The following is a 13,154-nucleotide window of genomic DNA, read 5'->3' as shown; positions in this document are numbered from 1 at the left end:
TAACATGTCTTTTCCTTACCTACAAAAGACTTTTTCATTTTTTAAGCATTTTGGGAATCCTGTCCCTGTGTGCCAACATTAGGTAGTTTCTCCTTTACACAGAGGTTGCAGTGAAGAACACGGATGCCTGAATGTTTGATCCACTGTTTCAGCTCCAGGCCTTTCTGTTGCAATCCTTTCAACCTCTTTGTGCGTTTTTTTGTTCTTAGTTTCTGTGTGTAAATGTGAGAGCGTGTGCACACAGTGCAGATGCCTATGAGTTGTCTCTTGAGCTTCACGGCATACAATGGAATTTGTATGATAATTGCAGCTTTTGAAATATTAATCTTACCTTCAGCATGTTCCCCATCTCCTCCCCCGTGCAAGTCGAGGAGTATGTATATATATATACTGTATAAGGTTAAATTAGATAATGAGACAGGATTCTGCTCTACCACCTTGTACTGAACAGCTCCTTCAACCTCCTTCAGCTTTTCTTTGAGACATCATATATGAGTAAAGTTAATTTTTAATTATCTAACGAGCTTGAAATATCCTTTACTGCTCAGAATGCATGACCACAGCTTAGAGAAAGGGATGTTACTTAATGTTAAAGCTTCTAAAATGTATTGTGATTTACAAACTGAAAAAAAACACGTAAGGTAGTAGGAAAAAAAATCAAACGCAAGATGGTGCAATAGTCTTGAGTCTTCCCTTATTTCTTTATAGTTTGTTTCCAAGCAGTCAAACCTTCTTGTGATATTTTAAAATGCTCTTGATCAACAGTTCCTCAGGCTCTCTGAAGGTTTTTCAAAGTTTTTCCCTTGGACTTTGGCTGCCTTTGTATTCAGCTTGAGTTTATTTTTGTTTGATGAGCCACCCAACTCTGACCTATGAATTGTTCCAGGAAGAAAAAAAAATACTTTGGCACCTTGTCAATAGCAATCTATCACAAATATAGAATTTGTTCCCACTTTTTAAGCTGAACTGTTACCCATTCTTACTTTCTGTGACACCACAGCTGGATCCATTTTCTGTTCTCTCTATCTGAGTCAGCACTGATCAGCTGTAACTTCCTGTTGTTTTCTGTTCTCTTATTTTTGCTCATCTCGCTGTGTTTCTCTCATTCCCTGTTGGTCAATTGCCTTCCATTGTGATCCGGTGTGTTTGCGTGGGCGGAGTGAGTACTGTTCTCTGCAGGCGGCTGTCCTGAGTCCCACAGGCTTCCTGTCTTGCATGAATAGGTATTTGATTTCACTTTAGACTCATTGGTAGAACACCATCCTCACCTCATTTCACTCCATATCCTGCCACTAGCCTCTGAGTGCGCATTTTCAAATGTGCATTTAGGCCTTACCATAAGCAAGCATGACTGCAGCGAGTCATCTGTGAGACAATGCCAGAGTGCATCTGACTTTCGTCAATTTTAATATAGTTTGCCTGCAGACAAACAGGTCTCTTGTTTGCAGTTAAGTCTCTGTCTATTTAGACAGTGGCACATTTGTTTGTTACTTTGGTGTTGCATCTGAGTAAATACAAAAGATCCTGACTATCATTCAAATAAGAATTGGGCACCAAGTTTATGGAATACAGTCATATGAGTGAAAGTCAATGCTTGATTTATTTAAAGTTCGAAATCCTGCTTTGTGACGTTGGAAACGTGGAATGTTCTGGTATGTTTAGTCATCCATGTTCCAGTGAAAAAGCCAGTGTGAATTGATGGAAACTGGCCGGCCCAGGATGAAGCTTTTTTGATTTGCTGATCACATTCAGCACTAACAGTATCAATTTCAGAGGCTCTGGTATTTCTCTTGTCATGTCGCTTGTTCCTTATCGCTTTTCATCATTATGGTTGGGTGGTTGGCCCAGTTCCATCTGTGTCTGCCACTCTTCTCTGCAAATTCATTGCATTTTGTTGCATTTGTGTTTCCATCAGCAATCGATCTTATGCTGTGTATGCAATAAATTTGATTGTTTGAAAATGTAATATCCACTTTTATGTTATCATGTGAGATATTAACATCATTCACACAGTGTTTCACATAACTTTAACAATTTTTAATAGGGCTACTTACTGTATATTCCGCATTTATCAGCAACCATGATAGAAATATATAAGTAAAATATTTTTTAGCTCTAGTATTATACTTACTTTGTCAACCTTTATCAAAGTACATTTATTTACTCCACAAATACATTTATTTGTGTGTGGGGGGGCTTTGTTAAGATAAAACTTAAGATGAGGCTCCCTGAACTTTTTTCTCCAGAATCTTTTTTATGTACACAGATCTCCACCCACCACAGCACTGAAGTACAGAATGGGCTTATAAATGTGGAAATAAGGCTAATAAGCCTGAAATTGCAGTGGTTATGTTTTAAAAGCCACTGACTGTCGTAAACTGCGAGAGTGAATTTTAAATTAACTGAGCCCGCCCTAACTCCTCACTGTTGTAGAAAGAAAAAAAAGCACAGCCCCAATCATTATTATATGAACAAATACCTAAAGTGATGATCTGTTTTCTATCTCTAAAAGTTTTGTGGCTACAGTGAACCTTACTTCATTATTGCTTGTTCTCCTTCAACAAAACTCCACCTTTAGTTCATCTTCCAGGGCCAGTTGTGGTGTAGATTTTTACCAACTTTTGTCTAACTTAGTCCTACTTCATGCATTAGAAAAACACAGGAGAGGAGAAAAACTACCCCAGAAAATCATTGTGGTTCCTGAAGTGAAAATGCACCTTGAGATTTAGCTTTTTGATAAGATAAACACTGTGTTTAGTATAAAATAAGGTTTAATATGTCAGAAAATAATATATAATATAATAGTAAATAAACCCAACTGCTAAGGGGATGGGGAAATTATGTGAAGTCGACTTTTTTGTGTTTAAATATTATGTTTACCTGGAGTATTGCTTTGTTTTTTCATGCATGTTTGGGGAATCCTTGAATCTCCTGTAGACCTAAACGCTTGCTCCCACAAAGCACCAACTACAGTATTTCCTCACAGTTTCCCCTTGGAGCTGCAGTTTCCAGTCAAGCATCTGCCTCACAGAGGACCTTTCCCCTTCCCTACTCAGTTCCACCAGACTAGCGGCAGCAGCAATTCGCAAACACCTGGTGGTCTCCTGAGCTCATCATACAAACTTCTCAATCCAAGCTTCCTAAGAATGGTTGTGAACATCATAGCAGAAAGCCATTGTTGTGATAACGTATAAAGGCAGAGGTTCAGAAAAAGGGGGAGTTTCTTCAAGAAACAGGCCAATTTCAAGATGTCGAATTTCAAAGTCAGATTTCATGTTATGTTTGATATACAGCAGCAACAACTGAAGATAACATGCTTTCTTGACTGTGCTATAAAATGGCACTATGTGTCTGCAAAATAATACCACCCCTTTTAGTATGGCAGATGATCTCTAATTCTGTGAGCCTGTTTCGCTTCTGGTATCAAATACATTCTAGGCATTTTAAAAATATGTTTTTGGGGGCGGAAAATGTGTTTCAGCAGGACAATGACATCAGAACTAATTTCTATAGTGAACCTGGGTGGGCTCAAGAGAAAATAACATATGATAGAACCCTGGACTCTTTATGTCCTTTTGTAAGGAATTTGGTCAAAATGTCCTTTTGTAAGGAATTTGGTCAAAATGCCTCTCTCTGAATGCCCCAACCCTGTGAAATATTGCAGGACAAACTTTGCCTTATCACATCTGCAAACAGTATGGCTCATTATGGCTAATATTTTTTTTTTCTTAACATGGAATATCCCCCCCCCCCCAACTGCATAAATGTACTCAAGTTAAATATTAAAATGTTCTAAACTTTTCAGTCAGCTACGCTTTAAATTTGAAGCATTTAATTAAAGTTATAGAGTTCTATTATTTATGTGTTGATGTTTTAGCCTTTATTATTTTCTTGCATTTTCTATTTAGCATAGAACTGGACTCAATAGGGATTCATCTTCTGAGAAAAATATTGCAGAACAAATTAAAATGTTAAACAAAAAGTTGAAAAATATTACTGTGGAGATAAAAGTCCTCAAATCAGACATTACTGAAAAGCTTTTTGTATTTGTGACCCACATAAAGGAAGGTGAAATTAGTGATAGTATATGGACATTTATAGCAGAGTGATAATAGTAGTTGCTAACAAACAACAATGGCTGTGAAATTGAGCCAGAAGCTGCTGATTGTTCCTTCGGTGTGATAATGGGGTGGAGGTTGTAGGGCTCAGTAGCAGTATGCTAGCTATTGGTTATTGCAAATTTATTTCACCGCAGAGAAAATAAAAAAGGCAAGTTATTTTTTTTATATATTTTCACAGTACGAGTATTGTTTGTGCTCTAATACAGATGAAAGAGCATATTCCATTTTCTTTTTTTTTTTTCTTCTTCTTGTTTGCTCCAAGTTTTGTTCTCTAGAAGGATTGCAACTGCTTTATTGGAAATCAGAGGGGAAACAATGTGTGTTGTCTTTTTTTTCCTTCCAAGAAGCAGCAAACTTTCTTATTGCTTCTGCTGCAGCGCTTTTGCTCCTCATGTAAAGGCTCTTATAAAATTTCTCTGCAAACTCCTGAGTTTAAAGGTCTCAGTGAAGTTTTTCACTCATCATCCTCTCTGACAGAATCAGGAAAAGAAAAATCTCTTATACCTTCCCTCTATTTCTGCCCTCCTCTCATATCTCCCCTTTTGACAGGCAACCCACACTGGAATGCGCTCCTACATTTACAATAAGAACTCTGTGATTGGCTCACAGGCGGAACACTGCGGGATGCGGACATATTTCTTCAGCGCGGACACACAGGAGGACATGAATGGTTGGATCCGGGCCATGAACCAGGCTGCGCTAATGCAGCAGAGTCACACTATAAAGAGGTTGGTCCCACTCTCTGCTTATTTCTGTGATTGGTTGGACGTTTGCTGGTGCTAACACAATCCGTGAAGCATCGTTTCTACAGACTGAAAAGGGATTGTAGAGCTCTGTAAAAAGAAAAAGAAGTGCAGCATAAAAAGAAAATCAGTTTTAAAAATAACCATTTCATTCTTTACAAGTAAAACTTGATATAGTGTTTTGTTCTTGGATGTAATTTATTTAGTTTTACCATAAAAATATCCTATACTGCGAGCCAAACTCTGCCCAGTAACCCCGAGACACAATTATGTTTTGCTATATAGAAAACTCTGTTTGTCGTAGGCAGTTAACGGTTGTGGTTAGGGGGAAGTCACAAGTTTTTTTGTTTTTTTGTGCATCTTACTAAACCTTCACAATGGATTGCAAAAAAATCTCCCGTAGTCATCCTAGCCTTTTACAGCAAGAATGCTGCTATGAAAAATGTTCCCTGAACCACACTTATACCTCTGTAATCAGCAAGATGCACTGCTTCAAATCTTCTAGGCAATATTGCCACCTGGAGACCAATATGAGTCAGTGCTTCAGAGTTTTTGTGTATTTTTCTCGGAAAAGGAATAAATGCTGTAAAACCTATATTGCTACTAGAAGGTCAATGCTTATTTAGAAATAGCTATGTTTTATTGCTTTTTTACACCACATTTTTAAATCGATTTACTGTAAAAAATATATAAAGAAATTATTAATAGGTGGTTCTATCAGAGACAACAATTCTCTGGACCAGAGGTGTTTCATGAAGACAAATTGACAGTCATTTCATTGAATTACTATGTAATCATTGCTCTCTCTATGTTAAACATGTCATTATGTGGACAGAAATCTAATCAACTTCTCCTTATATTTGGCTTTGTTCTGCGACAGTAAGATGCCTCATGACAAAGACCATCACAGTTTGTTGATGACTGGGCTATGTGGCCACAGACCAGTGAAGATGTCTGTGATAATCACTGTCCAAACCAACAACAGGCACAAGAGCATGAGAACTGGATCCGAAAACAAGGGAGGAAGGCGGCCTGTTGTGATGAATCATGTTTACTTAAAGGTCACATGATTGGCTGCATAATTGTGTGTTGCTGGTCTAGGTAACACAAGGCAACAGGATACCTTACTGGGGCAGTGTGATGCTTTGGGCAAGTTCTCCTGTGAAATGTGGTTTTCTGCCATCTTCTTTGATGTTGGATACTTGAACCACACATATCGTTGTTGCTGACTATTCACATCTTTTTATCAAATCAATATTCCCTCTTTCAGGAGGATAATTGACTCTACTACAAAGCAAAAGCAAAGTGGTTCATCTTTGGGTGTGCTGGACAAATAAGTCCCATATCAGCTGTTTGCACCATTATTTCTGATACCAAAGGCACTACTTAAGGGGTATATGGAGTCCATGGGTCAGGACTGTTTAAGGCTGCAATAGGGGGATTAATACACTACTAGGTACCTGGTCTTAATGTAATGGCTGATTTATGTATATTGCTGTCTGTCTGCTGCCTTATATGCATTTCAGAGATAATTCTGGACTCCATTTATAAACTTCATCACAAGAGGTTGATCAGATGCCTATACATCTAAACCATATAATTAGATGTTCTACATCGCTGTTTAGCTTTTGTTAACCTGTCTCACATTTTCTACAGAGAATTGGAGAAGTCTGGTCAGCAAGCAGTCCCTCAGACCAATCATGTCCACAATACTCAGATCTCATCCAAGTCAGACGGCACTCACAGGACAGACAGAGGAGAAGCTCAGGATAATGGGATCAGACTGGCTCACGGGGATGAGGGGAGGTATGGTCTGGAGATCCAGGGAAAACCTAGCCATGCAGGCCCACAGGAAAGAATAGAGAGACTTTCACCAGACTCTGTCAGTGGACCCCCCCACAAAAACGGACAGCAGACTGTGATACAAGTGACTCTACCAACAGAGCAAAATGGAAGTGTTGTCTTTCAAAGGGGCTTTGTTTCACGGACTGACTCTGGGAAGCATGTTCAGAGGAAAAATACTCTGGCTCAAGTGGAGCAGTGGGTCAAAGTTCATAAAAGCGACCCGACAAAGAGGTCAGTTGGCTCTGATTCCTTAGAATGTATCTTATTTAAAGAACATGAATGTGACAGTGTTGAATAAATTACTCCATCTTGTGGTTAATTTGAGAACTGCACAACATATGGCCCCTTTTTTCTCATTGTGTTATTTATTGAGAATTTAAAAGATTGTAATGTCATGTTTTTCTGTCTCAGTGTTCCATCCGTTGACTACAACCTCCCTCGGCGGACTCCTCCTTTAAAGCCCAAATCCAGCACAACGGATGCTACTTATCAGTCGCTACCAAAGTCCCCTCGCCTCCTGTCTGGCAGCAGCTCCCCTCCAACAACATGCAACCTACCCAGTGACTATAAGTATGCCCACGATCGGCTGAGCCACTTCCGCATGTCCACCGACGAGCGAATGGCCACGAAGGAAGGGATGGTGTGGCAGCTGTACGAGTGGCAGCAGCGGCAGCAGTTTCGTCATGGCAGCCCCACTGCTCCCATTTATACCGGCCCAAATTTCACAGACTCCTCATCCTTCAGGGTTACTGTGGAGATGCCACGCTCCATCTCTGTCCCCCCGTCTCCGTGTGAAGTGCCACCATCAGTCCCCTCCACTTTTAAACCTCTGTCCCCACGCAGGCCACACACGCCCTCAGACAGACGCACCGTCCGACCCCTAGACGAGCTGGGACTTGAAGACAGCACAAGATCCAGCTCCCCTGGCAATATATGTGCTCATCTCTCTCAGGTATTAAGCTAGATACGAACCTCTGATATATTTCCCAACAAAAAGTTTTCCCACTTAATTCAGAATGTTTTTCAACTTCTTTACTAAAAAATAATTCTGACTTTTGTCCTGCTAAAAATGTTTTAAGTTTGCAACTCAAACTGATTTAGGTTTATACTAATCTTTTCATTTTACTGACATGTTGCTTCTCAGTAGAAGATATAATAACATTATGGCGTGAACCGATTGAGGTTTTAGGGCCCAAGTAATACTCCAAAATTGAAACTGGAAGAAGAGGTATAAAGTCCTAGACTCTTTGTTTGTGATCAGTATGCATAGTCTGAACTCAACAACAGCGACAATACAAGGAATGGAGCACCTTACTTTAGGTTCACATTGTGCCACCTCATCACTAATGGAACTGGATTGTCTCTCTCCGTAAGTGGAGTCTCCATGCTTGCATCCCTGCTTGGATGCTGATGGAATCTCAGCAAAATGATCTAGGTGGGCTCCATGAAAGAAGAATGTTTTGCTACTTCTGACACAGGGCACTTGAATTCCAGATTGCACAGGAATTAGTAGCTAAAACCATGAGAATCGTAAAGTGACTCACATGGGATAAACTGCTTCCATGTCCAATGTGTGTGCAGACTATGAACTCTTGCACTATGCACAGATGTTACACAAAACGGATGAAACATATAATGTGGACAAACAAAAAATCAAGCACAAACTAAGACACGGGTGATCAGCTCCTTCAAGCTCAGATGAGAGAGGTTTCTGAAGTGTCGTGTGTTGATTCTACAGACATTGGATGGACATGTCAGGTGACATGTCTGTTTGTAAACCAAACAGATGCAAGCTTGGGAACAGAGCAGAAGCTGCTCACATACGATGGATGGATGGATACCTACCTACCATCCTACCATCTATCTACCTACCTTCTGTCTGTCTGTCTGATTCAGACATTCTTCAGATTAAGTTTTTGTGATTTTCACCTAAATCTGTTTTTGTATGAACAGAATAATCCAAGAATTAATTAAAAAAAAATCAATGGCAGATTTGGAATCGTGAAGCTCATTGCTTGTTAGAAGGATTCATCCCCTCAATTTGATCTGTAAATAGGGAGCAGCTTCTGCAATGTGAGAAAAAACTCCAGTGGGGGAGTTCTCACAATGTTATAACATTGTGAACCAGCTTAGACACCCAGAGCTGAGACTTGTCTGTGTTACCCAGTGGAAACATGAGAATCCTTCTTTTCATTAATTTGCTGTTACTCCGTCGTTTAAGCTTTAACACTGTAATACAGGCACACAGTAACCACCAATAGCCTATCATTGGCATGGGATTGAAGATGACTTTCCTAGGTCTCACACAGTGCACTAAATGACAAAGGTCTTATTCTCACGGTAGCTTGTGACGTCAGAATGCTGTGAGCTCACTGGGACCCCATGGGAAGGCTTTCACGAGAAGCCTGAGAAGGCTCCAACATTTCAGCGTGCACACTTTGATGCCCGTGTGATTCACAGAGACCACACCCACAGGTGGCGTGAGCGCGTGTGAGTGAAAACTGGCTTCTGCGCTGTCCCTTAAAGCCAGCAAAGCGTTCAGACAGCACCGCCACCGCCACAGGAGACGGAGCGAGAGGATGTCCCGCAATCCACACCCTGCGCCGTCTCCTCACCACACCCTCCACATGTGAAAAGTTCTCCTTCTGAACCAATACCACAGCTGCCAGCGCACACAAGCTTCACAACCAACCCAAAGGCTTTGCATAAGTAAACAGTGTCGTAGATGCTATCATTCACTTCAAGTGTCAAGACACTAATTACTACCACTGAACAGTGAGATTCACAATTATAGGAAGACACACGTTTAACAAAGGCAGCCACAGTGCTTGTGCAAAACAGCGATGTTTGTGGGAACTGCTTTTAGTCTATACCCAGCATCTCAGAGGCTGATGGTGCTTAAGTAACGTTGAATGCCTCTGTGGAATATCATTAAGAAGTACAGTGTGTTTTATCAGTGGCTAATCCAATTTGCCCAGGGCTTCTCAGCATCCCATAAACATCTTTACAGTATCCCAACCATCAGCACTGGTCTCTTTCTTCTGATCTCGCATTTAAATAAAAATCCTATTATACAGCAAAAATACTGTGGCATGGGAATCTCAAAGGGAACGGCTTACAGGGCTTCTCTTGCTGGTAGCAAACAAATGTTATTTTAAGAAAGCAGGTTTGGTATAATTTATGTGTGGTTAATTAAATCTCTTGTTGTTTGTGTCCTTTTAAGGTTCTGTGGTGGGTCTAGGCTTTTTTGCTAATTCTGTGTGTTAAGCAGAAATGTCAAATCTTCCAGGCCCTGTAGCATCTAAAACTCGAGGCACACCTTGTTTCGAAGAAGAGTGGGAGTGATAAAAAGGGAGAAAATGATAAATGGAAAAAACAAAACTGCTGCATAGACCAATTTGTTTGCAGACTTGGAGGCAATAGATTAAGTTCGATTTAGTGCGATGCCGTGATCTTTACCCCACTTTTAACACCTTAATGAAGATTACATTTTATTAATTAGACATTAAGATCTTTGACCTAGGCCTCTTCAAGCCAAAACTTGCTTAACATGGCTTTTACCTGGTAGTGGGACACTTTTTAAATATTTCGTTACTTTATTTTATTGTCTATTGTGCCTTTATCTTAATGCTGTTTCGTTCTTTGTGTTTTATATGTTTTCTTTTATTGGGGCCTGCCATAGCATTGCATAGGAAAGCGTTGAAATGCCTTGCAAAGTGGCTGGATCTTAGCATGCGGGCTATTACTTCTGTTGGCATTTCGAGTAATTAGTAAAAAACGAGCCAAATTCAAATGAAAACAAATTCTAATTGACACTGTTTTTGTGTCATTTAGATTCAAAATAGAGATAGAATTTTGTCTCCCGCTGTGTCTCACATGACAGTTTTCAGAGGAAAAGAACACAAAGGAAGGCAGAGATGTTGAGGATTGAGATGGTGAAACACTCAGTTCCTACAGAGGAGGGCAGAGCTTCCAGCTAGAACTGCAGAGACACCACCCTACTACAGAAAAACTTACTACAGACAAGTATATATGTTTTATAAAATATTTACCACCAATGACAAAAAAACAAAACATTTTCACTTTTCTGCCAAATTCACCAACTGCACAATTCTTGTTAAGTAGCAAATAGTGTAAGATCATTAGTATTTCAAAAGAGCATGATCGTATGATTTTTGAACAATAACGATATTTGTTGCAAAGAGATGAGCGTGTTTTCTGGTAAGTGCCACAAAGTAAACATCTGATTCTTATGTTTGCAAAAGTTACCAGCTGTAAATTTATTGTGTCTAAGCAGAAAGCAGTATTTTTCTGGTAACGAACTGCCACGAAGTATAAATCAGACTTTTACTTTTTTGTTGAATGTCTGTTTTATAACATATTTACCACCAATGACAAAAGAAAAAAAAAAATCACTTCACTGCCAATTTCACTAACTGCACAATTCTTGTTAAGTAGTATAAGATAAGTTGTATTTCAAAAGAGCAGAAGAAATCGTATGATTTTTGAACAATAACAATATTTGTTATTTATCTGTTGCTAAGAGATGAGCGTTGTTTTCTGGTAACAACTGCCTTGAAGTATAAATCAGATTTTTAATTTTGTTTTGAATGTCTGTTTTACAATATATTTACCACCAATGACAAAAAAAACATTAAACATTTTCCCTTTTATGCCAAATTCACCAACTGCACAATACTTTTTAAGTAACATTTCAAAAGAGCAGAAGATATTTTATGTTTTTTGAGCAATAACAATATTTGCTGTTAATCTGTTGCTAAGTGACGAGCACATTTTTTTGGTAAGAAAGTGCCTCAAAATAAGAATATGATTTTTTCACTTTTCCTAAATTTACCAACTGTAAATTTCTTGTGTTTAAGCAGTATTTCAAAAGAGCTTATGTTTTATAAACAATAATATCAGTTATTACTGTGGTGTTAAGAGATGAGTGTTTTTTTTCTGGTAACACACTGCTACGAAGTATTAATCAGATTTTTTCTTTTGTTATAATATATCGACCACCAATGAAATAAAAAACCGAAAAAAAAACATTTTCACTTTTCTGCTAAATTCAGCTGCACAATTCTTAAGTAGTATAAGATAAGTTGTATTTCAAAAGAGCAGAAGAAATCTTATGTTTTTTGAACAATAACAATATTTGTTATTTATCTGTTGCTAAGAGATGAGTGCGTTTTCTGGTAACCAAGTGCCATGAAGTAAACATCTGATTTTTACTTTTGTGTTGAATATCTTTTATAATTTACCACCAGTGATAAAAAAAAAGACATTTTCCCTTTTCTGCCAAAATCTCCAGCTGCACAATTCTTTTTAAGCAATAAGTAGTATAAGATGAGTAGCATTTCAAAAGAGCAGAAGAAATCTTTTTTTTTTTTTAGAACAATAGCAATATTTGTTGTTAATCTGTTGCTAAGAGATGAGCGCATTTTCTGGTTACCAAGTGCCACGAAGTAAACATCTAATTTTTACTTTTGCAAAATTTCACCAACTGTAAATTTCTTGTGTCTAAGCAGATAAGCAGTATTTAAATGAACTTATGTTTTATAAATAATAATATTGCTTATTAATTTCATGTTAAGAGATGAGCGTTGTTTTTTTTTTGTAATGAACTGCCACAAAGTATAAATCTGATTTTTACTTTTCTGTTGAATGTCTATTTTATAATATATTTACCACCAATGACAAAAGAAAAAAAAAACATTTTCACTTTCTTGCCGAATTCACTAACTGCACAATTCTTGTTAAGTAGTATAAGATATGTTATATTTCAAAAGAGCAGAAGAAATCTTATGATTTTTGAACAATATTTGTTGTCAATCTGTTGCTAAGAGATGAGCACGTTTTCTGGTAACCAAGTGCCAAAATCTGATTTTTACTTTTGTGTTGAATATCTTTCATAATACATTTACCACCAATGACCAAAGAAAAAATATTTTTTTTCCAAATTCACCAGCTGCATAATTCTTGTTAAATAATGTAAAATAAGTTGTATTTTAAAAGAGCAGAAGAAATCTTGTGTTTTTTAGAACAATAACAATGTATGTTGTTAAGCTGTTGCTAAGAGATGAGTATGTTTTCTGGTTACCAAGTGCACAAAGTAAACATCTGATTTTTACTTTTCCAAAAGTAAAAATCAGAAGGCAGTACATTAACATTAGCAGTAGCTACTACCCACATTAGCAGTAGCCTGTTCCCTATAATAAACCTTTTAGCTATTTTTGTTATTTATTAGCCATATTTAGCATATTGAATGGAGAAAGTCAATGCAAGACAACATGCTAGGGATACCCTACATGCCACTGGCAGCATTTAGGCTAACATTAGCATTTTAGCTAATTTTAGCTTATACACTAATTTTAACATACTGAATGGAGCAAGTTCATGTTACTCAACATGCTTGTGACTCTCCACATGCTATTGAGTACAT

General features: G+C 38.1%; 1 protein-coding gene across 10 annotated transcripts in view; it reads left to right on the top strand.

The window, feature by feature from the left end:
- plekha7b (pleckstrin homology domain containing, family A member 7b) overlaps nt 1-13,154 on the top strand; it is an 80,036-nt gene that overhangs the window by 38,372 nt on the left and 28,510 nt on the right. For 7 of the 10 annotated variants that reach the window (XM_032561013.1, XM_032561018.1, XM_032561014.1 and 4 more), the window contains 3 exons: nt 4,671-4,849; nt 6,521-6,940; nt 7,121-7,661. In XM_032561013.1, coding sequence (XP_032416904.1) covers nt 4,671-4,849; nt 6,521-6,940; nt 7,121-7,661 — 1,140 coding nt within the window. Of the gene's footprint in view, nt 1-275; nt 1,224-4,670; nt 4,850-6,520; nt 6,941-7,120; nt 7,662-13,154 lie in introns of those variants that run through there. The other 3 variants (XM_032561020.1, XM_032561015.1, XM_032561019.1) reach the window with 2 other exon arrangements.

This window comes from Xiphophorus hellerii, chromosome 4 (assembly GCF_003331165.1).
Source record: "Xiphophorus hellerii strain 12219 chromosome 4, Xiphophorus_hellerii-4.1, whole genome shotgun sequence".
In the NCBI taxonomy this organism is placed as follows: Eukaryota; Metazoa; Chordata; class Actinopteri; order Cyprinodontiformes; family Poeciliidae; genus Xiphophorus; species Xiphophorus hellerii.
The sequence above is the reverse complement of the archived record's forward strand: the minus strand, read 5'-3'. Positions and strand labels throughout refer to the sequence as shown.